This window comes from Amphiprion ocellaris, chromosome 23 (assembly GCF_022539595.1).
Source record: "Amphiprion ocellaris isolate individual 3 ecotype Okinawa chromosome 23, ASM2253959v1, whole genome shotgun sequence".
Classification (NCBI taxonomy): domain Eukaryota; kingdom Metazoa; phylum Chordata; class Actinopteri; family Pomacentridae; genus Amphiprion; species Amphiprion ocellaris.
The window spans coordinates 23,308,059-23,328,288 of NC_072788.1; the positions used below are offsets into that span (position 1 = coordinate 23,308,059).

Below are 20,230 nucleotides of genomic sequence, written 5' to 3' on the forward strand. Positions count from 1 at the left end.
CATAGTAAAAAACTCATTACTGTCAATATTTATAGTTATGGCCTGTTTTTTTTTTGTAAGTAACATGTAAATAAATTAATGATGGTAATTTACAAGTTACCTGTAATTTAACAGAGATAATCTGATAATGACAAAAAAATCGCCACAAAAAACTGTTTAAATATCACGAATTAACTAAATCTCATGTGCATGACAAATATCAAATAACATGGCTCTGTTTGAATACTATAAATAAACATTTCTTTTTTAAAAAGTGAAATCTGGAAGGGTGCAAGAAAAAAATATTAAAAAACCCTAATTAAAAACATTGTAATGTTGACAAATTGTAAAAATTAGGGCAAATAATGATGTTTTTAGTTGATTTAAATGCAGTAAATGATGCGACTTTGCTTGAACACATTACATTTGTATATGTGCATTGTGTTTTCTATAGGTAACGTGTAAATTAACACTGGTATTTTACAAATTATCTGTAATTTAAGAGGGAAAATCTGCAAAATGACAAAAAACATGGAGTAAAATTATAGCTAATAACAGTCTAAATTTAAACAATATCTTTGGACGGTTTGACAAGCGGCTATTGGTATAAATTTAGTCAATTAGTCCTTATGTGTGAGACAAATATGAAAGAAAGAGGATCTGTTTGAATGAAGCGGAGGAACATTAGACTAAAAGTTATGTCTTAACTGTTTTTTGGGGGGTCAAATTAAGCGAGCGTCCCTTAACAGTACACTGTTGGTTGTGCAGCTCTGGCTCTGCAAATCACGTAACAGGCCTCCAAGGACAGAGGAAAAGGTAAAAGAAGGGGAGATTAGAGGAAAAATAGGATGGCTGGCATGCACTTTCAACAGAAGAGGAGAAAATCTGCAGTATTTCAGCAAAAAAAAAAGTGAAATAATTAGCAGCATTTAAAGCATTCATCCACCAATAAAGGAATCGTAAATCTTTCACTAATTCCTGCTTTCCCTGACTGCAGTTACCGTAATATATGTTGCACTTGTGCACCAATAATCCGCTATAAGTTTCTTTCACCCTTTTCTCGTCTTGAGAAAACAAACACCACGTCAAGCTCTCGTCTCTTTGCCCAAATGTTCTCCTTTTACTTCATTCATTGTTTAATGAGTACAGTGAGAGACAAATAAATACAGACAGAACGGTGGCAAGAAGAAGGGGGAGGAAGAGGAGGAGATGGTGGAGTGTGGAAGGTCTGAGGACGGAGGAGGAGCAGCAGGTTTGAAGCAGGATGATCCCTCTGAAAACTGAAGCCACAAGGCAGAACTAGTTCCGTCTTCCGCTGAGGTTATCGTCGCCCTACGAGCCGGATTCTGTGTCTTAACAACAACTGAAAGTCCAACATGTGAAAGTCAACGGCGGCCGACAAGAAACAGACGTTTCAGGTCGGTGAGGAGAAAAAAAAAGAAAATGCAGAGAGGAAAAAGACAATGCAAGAGAACCCTCAACTCACAATCTGCCAAAGAAAACAACAAATCATTAAAAAGAATACAAAAAAATTGCCTTTTTTTGTTAGTTTTTACTTGAAAAAATACTTTAAAAAGTAACAAATCAACAGAAAACAGTAGTGGTGGAAGTCTGGGGTGAACATACACTGTGATGATGATTTAGGGGGACGGGGTTTGTTTTTTTTTCTTTTATTGACCCGAGGACAGATGTTAGCGGAAGGGAAGTGGACTCGCTGATATTAAGACTTGCTCTCGGCCGATTTGATGTTTTCTCTGCTCCTTCTCTTCACGTCCCAGTTGTAGACTCGTGCCATGTCTGAGAGGAGCGACGGGTTAAAGGAAGGAATTCATCAGAAATGAGTCTATTTGGGGGAAACGTGTCTAAAAACAGGCTGTAGAAGCATCAACATGACAAACTTACCTGCAGTTAGTCTGAAACTGTGAAAACCTGAGACAGTCAAACATTTATTAACCCTCGCGTCATCCTGCGGGTCAAATTGACCCATTTTAAAATTTGAAAATGTGGAAAAATATATTTATTTTCACAGTGAATACTTCCACATTTGCGGGAAATTTTTGAACATTTTTTGGTGGAAAAAAGAAATGTTAAAAAAATTTTTTTCGTTAAGAACAGTCAGAAAAAAGATTTTTTTCCTGACTGTTCTTAAAGAAAATATTAGTGATATATATGGAATCACTTTAGATATTTTTAGGATATTTTCGGGATATTTTTATTCATCTTTTGAAAATATTTACAATTTTTTAAAAAATTTTTTATTTCTTGCCAAATTTCGGGATTTAAAAAAAAAACTTTTAAGGGATTTTCTTCCTGAAGATTTTGCCAATTTTTAAAAATTTGGGGAATTTTTTGGAGAAGTTTTTTTTCAGACGAGGGAACAATATTTTTTGGTGCTGTAAATGAGGACAACAGGAGGGTTAAATAAAGGTACGTGTCCACGGGATCCGTCAATTTCCCGCGTCCCATTCACTGTCTATGTGAAACATACTGCATTGATTGTTGGTTCTGTTGTGGTGCGTTTCAAGCTGTGATCCGGTGCGTCTACCAGGACTGAATAAAGTAGATTTGACTTCTACTTGATGCAAATTTGGTGCGGCGAATGGAGGTCCGACGCACCGTGAAACTTTGGTAAAACGTCTAAACTAGCCGTGAACTAAAATGAGGACAGATTCAGCTACTGCACAGGGCCTAATTAATGACTAATATTCGAATATTTGGCTCATATTAGGGACAGAGAGCATAAACATGTTTACATCCTCAGTTTAGGAGAAACAGAGGTCAAGGGTGACATCCTGCAGAGTAATTTGGGGTGACTTGGTACCTACACGTGATTTAGGGTGACTGCAATTGGCAGACGCACCGGCATTTAGGATGTCAGAAACTAGAACCACCTCAGACGAGAGAAAGTGAGTAATTTTTCCTTCAGTCTCGAAAACGTATTTCTGAGAAGTTTGATCTTGCTCCGGAGTCCGACGGCATTAGCATAGCATTAGCGTGGATATCTCCGTCTTTGGCTTTCGTCTTCCATTTACCAACACGGGCGAAGTGAAGCGTGTTAATATTCGGATACCACGACCACGACCGAATACTCGGATATTCTGGTCCAGCCCTAGTGACCACGTAGTGAACCCTCAAGTGATCCGACCACCAAACAAGCGATTTTCAGATGCGACGCGTTTACATGTGGGAAACCACGGATCCTGTGGACACGTTGCATTTCTCTACAAAATAACAGTCTTTGTACTTATAAAGACAAGTTATGTGAGAGTTTGGTGTCTCTAAATGGGTTGTATGAGGTGGTTAAATCCATTTCTGCTCTTTTAAATGCAGAACACAGGAGCTGCTGGTGGGTTTGTTTGTGTCGTTGCATCACTTTGCTGTTTCATGACATTAATTTGTATCCAAACTAACAAACTTATGTCTCCTGCGAGGTCTAGTTGTTCTTTTTTATCAATGGAGTCTAGTGGATTTGAAGAGACCAAAATCAAAGCTCCACTTCCATCCGACAGCAAGGCAAAGCTGTAAAAATATTCTAAATATGGGCCTTGTTATTTTTTTAGGAGGCTAAAATACATTTTGCTGCTGATGCTGTCAACATTAATTAGCTTCTGTGCTCCAATCAAAAGAACCAAACTGGACTGTGTGAAGGAAAAATTACTGTTTCCCCTTTTTTAAGGTATTTCCTTGAAGCTGTTTGCCGACGTCATCCCAAGTTATCTTCCTGTAGCACAGGGGTGTCAAACATGCAGCCCGTGGACCAAAACCGGCTCACCAGAGGGTCCAATCCGGTCCACGGCCCGACTTTGTAAAGTGTAGAAATTACAGAGAAAACATTAACTGTAGTTAGAAATGAGTAAAACTGTAAATTTAAAATAATTTCTAGACCATGACAAGTTGTTTGGATCATAAAGTAAAATACTAGATTGTTCATTGTTCTGTTGTGTCTCATTTTTGTAATATGTTGTCATGTTTTTGTTTTTTGTCTGACTTTTGTCATTTGTTTCATGTTTTTGTCATTTTTTTCTCATTTTTGTCGTTTTGTGTCTCATTCTTGTAATATTTTGTCTTGTCTTCGTTGTTTTTTGTCTGATTTTTGTCATTTATCTCGTGTTTTTGTCATTTTGTTTCTCTTTTGCGCTTCCTTTTTGTCTCGCTTGTGTTTTTTGTCTTATTTTTTTAATCATTTTGTTTTGCTTTATTCGTTTTTTTGGCTTATTGTTGTTTGTCCATTTTTTGGTCGTTTTGTATCTCATAATATTTTGTCTTGTTTTTGTTGTTTTTTTATCTCTTTTTGTCTGACTTTTGTCATTTTGATCATAAAGTAAAATACTATATTGTTAAGATCCAGATGTGACTAAATGTTTTGTTCCTTTGTAGACATTCTGTGATCTGGAAGTTGTAATGTGTAAAAGATAAACTGAGGCTGAATGTTGTTGAAATGTAACTTATTTTTCTTCAGAAATTTCAGGTTGTTCATGATGTTTGTAAAAAAAAAAATAAATAAATAAATAATAAAAATTGTTCCTTAAATGTGAGTATTTTCAGAACGTTCCTTTTTTGCAGCTCTTTATAGGTTATTATGCTCTGATTTTACTTATTGGACGATGGATAAAAAAATGTCTTAATCTGTTTAATTTTAACATATTGGTAGGTCTGCTACTAGACTTTTTTTCTAATTAGTAGTTAACTGCAAATACATGACTTTTTTCAGACTCTTTTTATTATTGTGGAAAGCAAAGGAAAAATAAATAGCATTTCATTTGTTTTTTAGGTTTCATTTGTCTGTTATTGTCTCCAGAAACAGTTTTCCTAATTAAAAGGCAGCTCAGAACATTGTGCAGACAGAAGCAGCAACAACATTGTCTCTAACTGGAAAGGACACTTGTTTGTATTTAATGATTTGGATCTTCAGATTCTGTGATTTTCTCAGGTTCAGCGGGTCCACTTGTATTCAGACTAACCTCCATACTGATGCCTTCAAGCCCTTCACAAAGCTTCATTTACCCCGTCGCTGTGGAAAACAGCTGCAACAACCAGAGCTCCTTCTAACTAAACCCACACAGTTGAAGGATACTGACTTCGGTGGTGGTGAACTGGTCTCGCAGGAAGTCCAGATCCTCCTCGAGCGTCTCGAGGTTGCGAGACGCCGTGGACAGGTTCTTCTCTAGCAGAGCCTGGGCTTCGTCGATGTCGTACTCTAACATGACGTTGGCCTTGGAGGCGGGTGATACAAACACAACACGACTGTGAGGTTTGATTCGGGAGCCTCGGACCTTTCTCATGCTTCAAAACTGACCAGTATCTTGTTTTGTCTCATCTAAAGGTAACCCGGGTACTGTGACGGTGAATAAAACTCACCCCTAACCATAGGCAGACTTTGTTGGTGGGCGGCACTAGGGCCTTGCAGTAAACGCTGTCAGCCAATAGGAAGTGTGTGTCCATGGGCTCTGTGGTTTCCTAAAGGGCAAAAAGTACAGAAAACTTAGTCGGAAGGCCTTTATTTCCATTTCTTCCAACACGTTTTCTTCATCCTGCCCTGATCTGTTGGTGTTAACTTCACTTAAAGAGACAGAAGATTCAACAAGTGCAGAGGGTTTTACTACGAAGCCAGTTCAACGTGAGTCGACTCCACAGAAACTAAGACCTCAGAGTTAACAGATATCATGAAGATGTTTTTCACCTTTCTTTATGGACTCAGACTTTCTGCTTCAAACTCTGTTCACGCTGAAGGAGGAGTTTAATGCTTCATGTGACCTTTCTTCTGCACAAAATGAACCAATGGTGTTCAGCTGTTTCAGTCAACAGTTTGTTTTAATGGAGGACGATGAGAAATATAAAAATGTATGACAGCAAAATGCACTTAACGTGTGTTAATGTATTTATTTTACTGATCAATGCAGCTGCACATTAAAAATGTTAAATGTTAAACTTCACATATTTAAACATGATATGATATTGAAGTGCATTTAGGTCTGACTCTGTCTCTTAACGAAGGAAATCAGGTTAATTTGTGGCCAAATCAAAGTGAAATTAATGTTACTGATTGGATATTCTCTGTAATAAATACTGATAAATAATCAGTGTTGTAATCTGGGTAAACAGACCAAACATAAAAACATATTTATACGATGTCTGCATCACCAGCTGAATACATGTTGGGTTTCCATGGCAACACGATGCATACAGTGTGTGATACTGGAACTACACCGCTTCATTCAGTGGTTTTAGTAACGTACAGATCAACAGGTTTACAGACAAAACATTTTACCTCAGCTGAGAATCTGGATCTCTCATAAATAATAGTCAGAAAACAATTTAGTTAAAGGGAGACGCTTCTTACAGATTATTTTAATCTGAAGCTCTGAACAGAATCTGCTCCACAGCATCAGTTACCATGGAGATCTAGCTCCACAGCATCAGTTACCATGGAGATCTAGCGCCACAGCATCAGTTACCATGGAGATCTAGCTCCACAGCATCAGTTACCATGGAGATCTAGCGCCACAGCATCAGTTACCATGGAGATCTAGCGCCACAGCATCAGTTACCATGGAGATCTAGCGCCACAGCATCAGTTACCATGGAGATCTAGCTCCACAGCATCAGTTACCATGGAGATCTAGCGCCACAGCATCAGTTACCATGGAGAGCTAGCGCCACAGCATCAGTTACCATGGAGATCTAGCTCCACAGCATCAGTTACCATGGAGATCTAGCTCCACAGCATCAGTTACCATGGAGATCTAGCGCCACAGCATCAGTTACCATGGAGATCTAGCTCCACAGCATCAGATACCATGGAGATCTAGCGCCACAGCATCAGTTACCATGGAGATCTAGCTCCACAGCATCAGTTACCATGGAGATCTAGCTCCACAGCATCAGTTACCATGGAGATCTAGCTCCACAGCATCAGTTACCATGGAAATCTAGCAGGTTTGCAGTTACAGTAGTTCACTAGCTGGTTTCTCACCTTTTTCTTCTGCATGTGTCGAAGGATTTCTAGTGTCTGTGTGATTTGTGGGATCTGGTTCTTCAACCTAAATGTAAAGAGAAAAAAAAAGATGTTTGATTAAATCAAGGACGCCTTTTATTCATTATTCATATTCATTATTCAATGCAGTGGAATAAAGTACATAAACATGGAAATTCTTTAAAGTACAAGCGGCTTAAAAAAAATCTAACATTAGAAGGACGTAGCATCGCAGCTAATCATGAAGATAAATGTTGTTCATTTAGCAGCTGTGTATAAATTCCGCTGTTTCAGATTAAATTTTAAAGAAACACGATGAAATCTTTGGTCATGAATTAAAAACTGTCCTATCAGGGACAAACCACTGGCAGAACATGTAAATACGAACTCTGAAACCAACCGTAAACAGTTGGCTAAATGTCCTTCTGTTGATGTTACCTGAGTTTCTTCTGAGACAGGTTGAGCTCCATGTATTTATATTTCTGGTATTGTTCGTCCAGCTTCCTCAGCGCTGCGTCGGCCGTCTCGTTGCCGGGTTGCTTCATGAATGAGTCGACATCCTCCTGAGAAATCCAGCAAGAGAGAAAACGTCAGACGGTGAGTCAAGATGCTAAACAACGATAAAGTACTGAATGTTTAGTGAGATGTAGCCTTTATAGCGCTTCCTGGTGCTCAGACTGATTTTAAATGAGCTCATACTGTGATTTCTGACAACTTCAATGTTGAACCAGACCAACAAATACACAACTTAAGGCCTTGCTGTGAATTTTAAAAAGAACTTTTATTAGCTAGAACAGAAATGCTTTTTCTGCAGTAAGTCAAAACATCTGCTACGAAAACTGTGGATCTATTAAAGCTGCCCACATCCTCACACAGAAAAAATCCAATCAGAGAAAATTCCATCAACAATTACAACTATTTCATCTTTTTTCATTAATAAATTGATTTTATTGTGTGACTGCGTGTTTTCTTGAACCCAAGATTAGATTATTAAAGTACAAATTGTAATGTTTACTACGAGAGAAAAAAGAAAAGCAACAAAAAAAATACAAAAAATTGGCAGTTTGCTGCTGATTAATTTTCACAGATTAAGTTCTGACTCTGCAATGCAATTTGAAATGATGCAATAAGAAAATTAAAAAGGATGTAATTTAGACTAGTGGCCTCCAACCTTTTTTTTTGCACCACCAACCAGATTCAAGCAAGATCATTTTCTATGAGCCGGTCATCACGCTCATAAAAAACAGGAAAAGCACTCAGAGCGCAGTACAAGGCTGCTCCGTCGTATCATTTCTGACAGGTGAAATCTTTAATAAAAAATGACCTTGCGCTGAGCACAGGCGTGTCTTCTGCATGTGTACGTTATGTACAGATACTGAATCACGTGACCTAAATATGTAGCAGGCAGCAGGAATTGATGGGACTCAGAAACACCCCCACAATTTAATCAGTTGTTCCTTGTATCATTTCTGATGGATAAGTCCTGATAAGTCCTCAGCGGTGGATTTGTAGTAGGATCACAATCATGTGATCATCAGCAGGCAGCTGACGTAGTGTTCACTTGTTGTCATGGTTACAGTGACACCGTGCTGCTATCTCACAATGATACAGAAATCTTTTAACAAATCCAAGGATCCAGACTATAAGCCGCATCACTGCCAAAATCTAATCACTTGGTCCTTGTGTCATTTCTGACCTTCCCTGAAAATTTAATTCAAATCTGTTATTCCGTTTTTGAGTAATGTTGCTAACAGACGGACAGAAAGACAGACAAATGTACACGATTGTCACAAAACTAAGCCGTGTTCTTTGGTGGAGTAATAATGATCATTTTCTGTTTGTTTTTTTTTTTTAATACTAAACAAATAAAACGACTTGTTATTGCTAAATATTAACCGTCAGCATCAAGTGTCTCCCTCTTTTAAAAGAAGCTCTCCAGAGACGTTTGGATTTTATTCATTTTGGCAGATTAACGGCTTCATTTAAAATCAAGTGTGAGAAACAAGCACAGATGGAAGCAACGGGAAGACGATCTAGTCATTTTTTCAAAATAAAACATCCGGCAGACTCTGCCAGAAATAAAATAGAAAATAAACCGTTTTTTTTCTCTCTGTGCGGCCCAATACCAAAGGACCCACGGCTCGGTATCGGTCCGCGGCCTGGTGGTTGGGGACCACTGCTTCAGAAGCTTCATCATGCAGGACGTCTCCATCATAATTTGTTATTTAATATTACTTTAAACTGATCAAAGAACGACTGAACTTACTGTTTCAGTGGCACAGAATGTTATGGTCATTTTATTCACTTATTGGCATTATTTTATTCATAATAGTTACTTTACTTAACACAGTCCCAGATTTTACGCTAATTATTTCATGTCCTTTAGTATGTAGACATAAAAATGGAACAAATACACGAGTGAAACTATTTCTGAATATGGAGTAGCTGATATTTAGATAGTGTGTGTCTTAATTTTCCACCGCATGTTTTAAATCTATCACATTAAATACCGAATTAAAGGTTTTAAAGCACAAATTGCAGGATTTTTGTTCAAATATTGCAACTGGACACTTTCCACAAAATGTTCAGCCCTCGTCTGTGGGACAAATTAGAAAAACTAACTCATACACAGCAGAACACAGCTTCCCCCCCCCCCCCCCTTTTTCCCCCAGTTTGATACAAAAAGATGCGGTTCTCTTTGTTCCCCGACTGATCTGATAGAACATAATTAATCCAAGGGTTCTAATTAAAGGTTCTTTATGTGCAAAGCAAAGTGAGTGAGAAAAAAGAGAAACACTTAAGAAAAAGATCTGGTCGTAAAAAGACAGAATTTCAGTAAGATGCAAATCCTTTGGCTCCAGACAGGGACAGGTCGCTACACAACTCATTTGTTTGTCTGTTTAGATCAAAGCTCAGAGCTGGATTTGAATTTGAAAGATTATTAGATTACTTTTGCATCATACAGTGGTGGATAAAAGTTTTGGGACACCTCATACATTTGTGAAATATTGCTTTAAGAATCACTTTTAGGTCTTCAAGTGTAATTTCTTTCGGCCAATCACAGCCAAAATACTAAACCCATCCTAAAAAAAAAAGCCATTAAAAACCTAAAATTTATTGGTTCCATAAAAACAAAACATTTTGAGTATTGGATCATTTTGGTAGAATTAAGTTTTGGTAGTTTTTCTTGTGAACAAAAAACAAAAAAACATCATTTGTATTTGTGTTTGTCTAATTCAGCCACACCCTTGGAACCACAAAAAAGATTTTCCCACAAATATTTCATGATAAAATTTGAGATATGGGTGTCCAAACACTTTTTTTCCACCACTGCAGAAGCCCCAAATGGTGTTTTTGTTGTAGCTTTTTGCTGATTAGTTTTTATTCTGCATGCAGATTCACTCCTCTACATTAGCATCCCCATCTGTCTGGAATCAGAAATCCTTTACAAATACTTTAGCTAATTTCAGTAATATAATTTTATTCTATAATAAAGTACATCGCAGAAGAACATGTCATTTTTCTTCCAACATCGTGCAGTCCTTGCTCGGCAGCATCTACTAATAGTCGGGAGGTGATTTCACTCCACATCGGTGAAAGGAGGAGACAGAAGCAGCTAACGCTTCGTCTAAAGCTAAAAAGAAACTCGTTAGCAAAGCAGCTCCAGGTGACTGGGGGGCGGCTAACGTGTGGCTAGCGGGAATATCTTACAGCCTAAAGAGGAAACGAGGCTCTGGAAATAAGAAGCAGCTCGCCATCACACAGTAATGTCCATAGATGGAAGCGAGCAGGATTAGCTGTTAGCTTCCCGCTAGCTCGGCTAACTAGCTGCTAGCCTGCATGATGCGCCGGCTACAGCTACTAACGTGTGTCCGGCGGTGTAGTCGGGCTACACGGTGAAGAATGTGAGAGTTTACGCACCACAAACACCGCTTCGGGGATCCCGAGGTGCTTTTTCTTGGCCGCCTGTATGGCATTGCTGTTGTCTATGGTCGCCGCCATGCTGGAGAGAGGCTACTCCTTCCTTCCTGACGCACAAGCATGCGCAGAAGGGCGTCACCCGTCTGCAGGGGACAGCGGAGGCTCTGCTGCCCCCGGCGGCCACTGGTGCTAACTGCAGCCGACAGAGTTATAAATCAAAAAATCTGAAATAAAAATGTAAATATAAGCAGAAAAATATGTCCGAAAAATATGAACATTGGCAGAAAAATATGAACAAAAAATATACAAATAAGTAGAAAAATATGAACTAAAAATATAACCATAAGTAAAGATATATGTCCTAAAAATATAAACATAAATGGAAAAATAAGAACTAAAAATATAAGAAATAGGTAGAAAAATATGACCTAAAAATATAAAAATAAGTAGAAAATATTAACAAAGAATATAAACATAAGTAGAAAAATATAACCAAAAAATATAAATATAAATCAAAAGATATGTCCCAAAAAATATAAACATTAGTAGAAAAATACATCCTAAAAATATAATTATGTTGAAAAATATGACATACAAATGCAATAAATAAGTAGAAAATTATGATCTAAAAATGTAAATATAAGTAGAAAAATATGTCCAAAAAATATAGACATAAAAATAGAAATATGTTCAAAAAATATAAACATAAATAGAAAAATATGTCCTAAAAATATAAACATAAATAGAAAACTATGTCCTAAAAATATAAATATAAGTAGAAAAATACGACATAAAAATACAATAAATAAGTAGAAAAAATATGATCTAAAAATAGAAATATAAGTAGAAAAATATGGACTAAAAATATAAATAAGTAGAAAAATATGAACTAAAAATATAAACACAACTAGAAAAATATATCCTAAAAATCTAAAAATGAGTAGAAAAATATAACCATACTTTTACTGAAACTTGGACATCAGAGTTTTATTGAAATAGGGATCACTAATGAGATTTAACTGGTGGCTGTGACCCCCCTTTGGAGGCGTCTTTATATTTAGTATCACATAAAAAACAGTTTAAAAATCAGGCTAAAATATCAATTATTAATTATTTCATTCAACTTTTATTTGAACCCAGAATGCATTTAAGTGTCTTTAAAATACAGGCGAGTTAAATAGTAATAAAAGATGTCGGCACACATATGCTTTCTGCAAAGTTAGCAACATAATAAACAAAAGTAATCAGAATATCTATGAAAACAAAAGCAAGACACCTGATTTTATACCCAACGTATAAAAGCAAGACAGTTCTGGATGTTATTCAGTAAAAATCACCTGCAGTGTAATTATCAATATTAACAGTACACACATCAGTTTAGCACCAGCTACAGCATCAAACACAAAATCAAGAAAAATAAAGATGAAAAACAAACACATGTAAGAAAACAAATGGTTTACAAGACATTTAACACATGAGAATAATGAATATATCGTCAGAAAGGTTTGTCTCAAATAAGCTTTCAATAATTTGGTGCTATTTAACTTAACATCCAGGTTTCCACTGTAAAATCTGTTCAATATGATGTTTTTTAGTCCGTCCAGAGTGACTGCATCGAAGTAAGAGTGGTCTGATTTTAATTTCATTTGAATCATTCCAGTGCCATGGCTCCTTTAGAAAAAGTCCTCTCCAGCCAGACATGCAAACCAAATGAAACTTCACCGTCTTGGAACTGGATGCAAAGCAGACGCTGAGCTTCAGATTAGGGTGCAGTTTTCCATCAAACAAACAACATCGATGCCGTGGACATTTTGTCCCAGCAGTTACCTCAAACATTAGTAGTTAAAGTTTAGAGAGACAAGTAAACAACTAAAATCTGACAAATGAGCTGCAAAGTTAGGATTCAGAAAACTATTTTTAGGACATCTTTTTCAATTTATTTTGATACTTTTCTGACACATTTTTCTACTTTTTAGAAACATTTTGAGGTCATATTTTTCTACTTCTATTTATATTTTTCTGACATTTTTCTACTTATTTATTCTATTTTTAGGTCCTATTTTTCTATTTATTCATTCTATTTTTAGGACATGCTTGTCTACTGATGTTTGCATTTGTTGGACATATTTTTCTACTTATGTTTATATTTTAGTTTGCTTTAACAAACAACTAGAATCTGACAAATGAGCTGCAAAATTATGATTCAGAAAACTGCATTTGTTTTTTACATGCATCATCAAACACCTCCCTTAATGCAGTATTATTCCAGTGTGATATGAAAACATGAAGCTTCTTTTATTGTCTGATTAAATGACATGTGTGATTTCTGGACCACACTGCTCCTCTGTTATCAGATATTTCTTCTCTGGCGGCTTCTTCCAGCTCACTTTCATGTCAGCTCCTCCCAGCTTCCTCTCAACCTGTTCAACAGAAAAGATCATCGGGATACACTGAAAGTTTTTTCCCCAACTTTATTTATAGAACATTTTTGAACATTTTAGACAGACAGTGTGATTGACAACAAGGTATAAACTTATAGAAAAAGCATTGATTGTCACATTTGAATGTCAGCGCCCTACCCATCCGCTCACCCACTGCCAGGCCAAATGCTCAGAACACAAAAGAAAAGAAAAATAAAAAAATAAAAATTGATGGAAAAGAACAATTCTATACTAGAAAATAAGTAAATAAATAGATTTAAAAATGAATAAAGAAATAAAAGTTAAATAAAGAAAACAAAGAAGAAAAAAGGGGGAAGGGAGATAGGATAAATGATATTAAATAAAGTGAATACTAAAAAAATAAATAATTACACGTATCAATTTACCAGCTCAAATGAAAAATCTAGGGAATGTGTATAGTTCAGAAAAGGATTCCAAATAAGATGAAATGATTTCACTGAGCCTCTTAGTGCAAACCTGAGTCTTTCAAGCTTCAAGTTATAAAGCACCTCACGGACCCAACGAGAATGAAGGGGGACTGGGGAGTGTCCAGATAAAGAGAATCAGCCAACGGGCCAACAGGGTGGAGGATACCAAGGCCTGCTTCAAATTTTTAGGAGCACCCGTGAAAGGAGCAATGCCAAAAATCACAGACAAACTGTTTGGAGCAATAGCATAACCACATGCCTTAGTTAATGTATCAAAAATGGATGACCAAGACGACCCCAGTTTAGCACTAGACCAGAACATATGTGCACATAAGTGATAGGAGTAAAGTTGACCAGCGATCAAAATCCCCTTCAGTCTTTACAAGAAGGGGAGCAAGATTATTGCGATAAAGACCAGAGAGAGATGTGGTGATATGAATACCTAAGTCGCGGAGACCATCACTTGACCATTTAAACGGTACTATGGAATGAGAAAGCTGCTTGGCCAATTCATTTATCACTTTTTAAGAAATTGAATTTGTATCCAGAGACACTGCTGTATTCATCATGAATGTTAAAAATTGTAGGGAATGAATTCACTGGATCTGATACATAAAGAACGAGGTCATCCACATAAAAGGAAACCTTGTGGAATGTACCTGAACGGATGATACCCTGAAAGCCAGTGGCTGAGCGTAACCAAAGAGCCAACGGTTCTATGGCCAATGCGGACAAAAGAGGGGAAAGAGGGCATCCCTGTCTCGTACCACGGCATATAGGGAATGGAGGAGAAGAAATATTGTTAGTTCAGACTGAGGCCATTGGTGAGGAGGAGAGAAGCTTAACCCAGTCAACAAAAGTCCCACCCAGCCCAAACCAGGCCAACGGTTTGTATAGAAAACTCCGCTCAACCCTGTCGAAGGCCTTCTCTGCGTCAAAGGAGACCCCAACCTCTGGGGATGAAGAACAGGGTGATGCAACAATGTTAAACAGACGCCTTGTGTTGTGAAAGGATTGTCGCCTTGGCATAAAACCAGTCTGGTCTGTCCCTATGATAGGTGACGAAACGTTCTGAAGCCGTAGAGCGAGAACCTTGGAAAGAATGTTGAAGTCAACATTCAGAAGCGAAATTGGCCTGAAACTGCTACAAAAGAAAGGGTCCTTATCCCTTTTGATACACTAAAAGTTTTAGGTTGTCTTTTTATGAACTCTGCATGAATATGTCACAGAGAAAAAGCTGTAGTATCTGTAAAACTCACCACTGCTCAGAGAGTTTTATTGCTTCTATCAAAGTGCAACGGTCATGTTTGATGTCAGATATCATGACATAATCGATATGCGCTGCAGTATATTGTCATTTTATAGCTTCATAAAAGCTGTCAGGGGTAATAAAAGGGATTAAAGTTGATTGTTACCTCTTTCAGGATTGACTCCATCACAGTCGGGTCGTTCACGTCCACAGAGACAGAAGAAACCAGATTCACTCTAACCAGGATGTGTTTCCTCTGTGGAGCTGGTGAGACTAAAATACATCATCATCATCATCATCATCATCATCATCATCATCATCACCACCATCACCACCATCACGGCAAATGCACGATACAATATAACATACAGTGCTGTGAAAAAAAAGTTTGCCCCCCCTAAAGAAAGCTTCTATTTTTACATATTTGTCACACTTAAATGTTTCAGATTATCAGACTAATTTTAATAAAAGACAATGATAACCCAAGAAAACACAAAATTCAGTTCTGAGAAAATGATTGTCATTTTGCCCTATGTAAAAAAGTAATTGCCCCCTTAGCTACAATCTACCAAATGACCAAATTCATTCATCAGTTGGGTTCAGTTTCTCCATCCACACTCACATATGATTACTGCCAGGCTTGTTGAACCTAAACATCACTAGATAGAACCTGTCTTCATTGTGAAGTAGCTAAAGGCTCTGAAAAAGCAGCACATGATGCCACGTTCTAAAGAGATTCAAGAACAGATGAGGAACAAAGTCATTGACATTCATCATTCTGGAGGGTTCCAAAGCCATTGCTGAGGCTCTGGGACTCCAGAGAACCACAGTGAGAGACATTATCCACAAATGGAGAAACATGGAACAGTGGAGAACCTTCCCAGGAGTGGACCAACCACCAACATTTCTCCAAGAGCATCAACATCTAATCCAGGAGGTCACAGAAGAACCCAGAGGAACATCTAAAGATCTGCAGACCTCACTGGCCTCAGTTAAGGTCCATCTACATGATTCCACAATAAGGAAGACTCTGGGAGGAAATGGATCCATGGGAGAGTTGGAAGGATCAAACCACTACTGACCAAAAACAACATAAAGGTTCATCTGGTATTTACAAAATATCTGGATGATCTCCAAGACTTTAGGATAACATCCTGTGGACTGATGAGTCAAAGGTGGAACTTTCTGGAAGACATGGGTCTGTTCCATCTGGTATGAAGCTAATACTACATTCCACAAGAAGAACATGATACCAGCAGTGAAAGATGGTGGTGGTAGTGTGATGGTTGGAGGACCTGGACGACTTGTCATCACTGATGGAGCCCTGAATTCTGCTCTGAATTCAAATTAGTCTACAGAGAAGACTGGACCAGAATTCCTCCATGGTGATGGAAAAGACTGATCACAAGCTGGAACAAACATTTAACTGCAGTTGATGCTGCCAAAGCAGTTATTAGGTTCAGGGGGGCAATTACTTTTTTACAGGGTGATACAGGTTTGTGGGTTATCACTGTCTAATATTCAATCAATATAAATATTAGTTTGATGATCTGGAACATTTAAATGAGATAAATATGCAACAATAGAAGATACTTTGCATTTTATTCTGTGATTTTAATTTCAGTGTTCTCTAAATGCATCTCTGTTAAGCCCCTCCAGTCATCTTGTGTATGAATGCTGTGATGTAAATAAACTTATTTTGCCGTATGAGGACAGAAAGAGGTGTTTACTTACTACTGTAGCAAAAAAATGGATGTTTTTCAGCACAGCTCCTGTCTGTCATCCCCAGATTGTTCACATCCAGCACCCCACAGTTTCCACCTGGGGTCGGATGGAGGGGTTTCCAGGGAAGGAACGAGGCCTCGCTGCCGTCCGACCACCTCCAGGTCGCCCTCATCATCCCTATCCAAACCCGCTGCCGGTTCACCATCTTCTGCAGGTGCTCGTTCTCTTCCTGGTTCCTCACTCTGGCCAGGTCTGAGTGTAGATTCCTGCAGTGAAGCTGAGCTGAGGCCCAGTCCATGGAGCTGCTGACCAGGATGAACCTCTGAGAAAGATCAGCTTCAAACCCTGCAAAAGTTTCAACCTGTGTTCACTATAGTTCTGTTTCAGGCTCAAGAGCTGAATTAAGGTGCTTTCCTCACATATATGTCTCTCTCTCTCTCTCTCTCTCTCTCTCTCTCTGTCTCTGTCTGTCTCTGTCTCTCTCTCTCTCTCTCTCTCTCTCTCTCTCTCTCTCTCTCTCTCTCTATATATATATATATATATATATATATATATATATATATATATATACATACACACATATATATATATATATATATACACATATATATATATATACACACACACACACACATATATCCATCCATTATCTATACACCGCTTAATCCTCACTAGGGTCATGGGGGGGGGCTGGAGTCTATCCCAGCTGACTCAGGTGAAGGCAGGGGACACCCTAGACAGGTCACCAGTCTGTCACAGGGCTACATACAGAGACAAACAATCACTCTCACATTCACACCTACGGGCAATTTAGAATGATCAATTAACCTCAGCATATTTTTGGACTGTGGGAGGAAGCCGGAGTACCCGGAGAGAACCCACGCATGCACAGGGAGAACATGCAAACTCCATGCAGAAAGATCCCGGGAAAGCCGGGACGCGAACCAGGGATCTTCTAGCTGCAAGGCGAAAGTGCTAACCACTACACCACTGTGCAGCCCGTAATTTTTATTATATTTATTGTAATTCAAATAATGTATTATCCTCTGTAAAAATACTGATTATTAATGACATTATGCACATTATTACATAATTAACAATTTTGACTCATTTTTTATTTTGTGCTTTGTTGTACTAATAACGTGGTATACTAATGCTTTTTTTTTGGTGATTTTACTCACTAAAGGAAAAAATCGTTTAAAAAATATGTTTAGAATAGAAATTTAAATACTGTTAGAATATCCTATTTTTAATTTTGTTAACTGTAATTCAAATAATGTATTACCCTCTGTAAAAATAATGATTTTTAATGTTTGTTTTTTTTTTTAAATTATTGTTATTATTGTTATTTCTGTATATATCCTACTGTGCAAAAGTTTGGGGTCATCCAGACAATTGCATGTCTTCCATGAAAACTCACACTTTTATTCATGTGCTAACACAACTACACAAGGGTTTTCTAATCATCAATTAGCCTTTCAACACCATTAGCTAACACAATGTAGCATTAGAACACAGGAGTGATGGTTGCTGGAAATGTTCCTCTGTACCTCTATGGAGATATTCCATTAAAAATCAGCTGTTTCCAGCTACAATAGTCATTTACTACATTAACTATGTCTACACTGGATTTATCATTCATTTAATGTTATCTTCAATGAAAAAACAGCTTTTCTTTCTAAAATAAGGACATTTCTAAGTGGCGTCACCCTAGTGAATGGTCGTGTATGTGTGATTTTACTTCCATTAAAATTACTGATTCTTTACAGTTCATTCTCACCGTTGTAGCAGAAGAAGCTCAGACTGGAGCTGCAGTCTGTAGCAGACCATCCTCCAGACTCTGATAAGCTCCCACAGAGATGGCTGCCGGGTTCTCCAGCGGCCCAGTTCCAGTAGGCCGGTTCTCCTTCCCTGTAGTCGTCGGCTTCGGACCGTGACCAACCCCAAACTCTGTACAAACCCAAGAACACATCTGAAACACCGTCTCCCACCAGAGCAGCCAGCTCTTCCAGCTCCTGCTCGTCGTTAACGCTGACCAGATCTCGGTGTTTGTCTCGGCAGTATTTCTGGGCTTCAGACCAGCTTGTTGGCGTGTCGATGAAGTGGAACCAACGAGGAGGAAGCGAGGAGGAGAAACGACACAGACCTGCAGGTTTTGTTAGAGGAAAATATCATTTTTGTTTACATATTGTTCACCGGACACCTTAGTTATGGATCTTAAAATCATTAAAGAATGTTACCTGAGAGTACAAAGATGCCAAATATTCTCCTGTCCATGTTGTGTGGTTTCAGCAAATTAAAAAATATTCACCCCGTCATGTAAACCATCATTAGTATAATTGCTACGTGATTGATGAGGATGATAATAAAACCCGGCCGTGATGCAGGAAGTTTTAAGGTGAGAATCTGGGTGGAGTCGTCTCCCGTTTCTTTACATTCAAAGTAGGAGTTTCTGCATGTCAGCGCTCTGGTGAGCATGACGATGCAAAAATCCATGTTTGTTCTGGAAGTCAGCTCTCTGGAGAAACAGGAGGAAAGCTGCTGGTAGATTAAAGACGTTTTGAAGCCAAGTTCACATCAACGATGGAGCAAAAGAATCAGGCAGAATGTAGAAAACTGAGAGAATTATCAGACAAATCTGCAGTTTTCAAGTACTTTAATGTAGTTTTGAGCTTTCGCCAAACATTTCATGACAGAAAAAGTTAGAAAAAAGATGCACTAACTGACCAGTCAAATATTTGGTAGGAAAATATCTCACATCTTCTCATTGGGAGATTTTCCAGAGAAGAAGACTCCACATGCTAACTGGTTAGCATCGTCTGCTTGTAGTTTAAGTAAACAGCAGCAATCACAAGTTCACCACAACAACTGTTTTATTTGATATCATACTAATGCAGCTGTTTCGTTGCCTGCAAGTTGATGGATACAGCATGAGGTCACCCTAACAGCGCAGTTTTCCGATAAAAGTTCTGAAGAACTGGTCTGACAAACGTGACTCTGCATGGTTTGTGAATTTGTGAATGGAAAACACATGAAAATGCGGACCGTCTGGTGATGCAAGGGGTTTTGCAAGACAAAAAAAAAAAAAATCCCCTGAGAAACACTGATCAAACCATCCAAGTTGAGTTGAGAGCAGCTAAAAGTGAAACACAGGAAACAGAACATCAACAAGTTATTTTGCAAAGGTCTCCTGATTCAGGTTTAGCATTTATGGTGCAGATGCTTGTGTCATTCTATATGTAATCAATGCATTTTAATACAAACATAGGTGTAGATTCCAGGGGATACAAGCAAAGGATTTCTGCTTTAAATCATCAAACACAGATCTGTGAGTCTGAAATCTAGTTGTGAGATGTTAAGTCCAGGAGTCGCTTGTTGACATCAACAGGCACCATGTGCATATTTTACCAAAAAAAAAGACACAAAGGAGGACAGAAAATCATACCCTTACAACATTAAATGAGAGGAGAATAACTATTATGAAGCATCACAGAATGACTGTTGAGTGTTTATG

The 20,230-nt window shown here is 37.9% G+C and overlaps 2 protein-coding genes across 2 annotated transcripts; both read right to left on the reverse strand.

Moving 5' to 3' along the window:
* Positions 1-1,075: 1,075 nt before the first annotated feature.
* vbp1 (von Hippel-Lindau binding protein 1) lies at positions 1,076-11,032 on the reverse strand. The gene is made up of 6 exons (XM_023295313.3): positions 10,874-11,032; positions 7,391-7,515; positions 6,953-7,019; positions 5,338-5,436; positions 5,054-5,192; positions 1,076-1,776 (listed from the first exon to the last, which is right to left on the reverse strand). The coding sequence occupies exons 1-6, from the start codon at positions 10,952-10,954 to the stop codon at positions 1,700-1,702; spliced, it is 588 nt and encodes a 195-aa protein (XP_023151081.1). The 5' UTR covers positions 10,955-11,032; the 3' UTR covers positions 1,076-1,699.
* Positions 11,033-11,926: 894 nt separating this feature from the next.
* Positions 11,927-19,105, reverse strand: LOC111585724 (macrophage mannose receptor 1). The gene is made up of 5 exons (XM_023295314.3): positions 18,957-19,105; positions 18,497-18,862; positions 16,726-17,061; positions 15,158-15,264; positions 11,927-13,293 (listed from the first exon to the last, which is right to left on the reverse strand). Exons 1-5 carry the CDS (start codon positions 18,991-18,993, stop codon positions 13,180-13,182), a joined length of 960 nt encoding a protein of 319 aa, XP_023151082.3. The 5' UTR covers positions 18,994-19,105; the 3' UTR covers positions 11,927-13,179.
* Between the last annotated feature and the right edge of the window lie 1,125 nt (positions 19,106-20,230).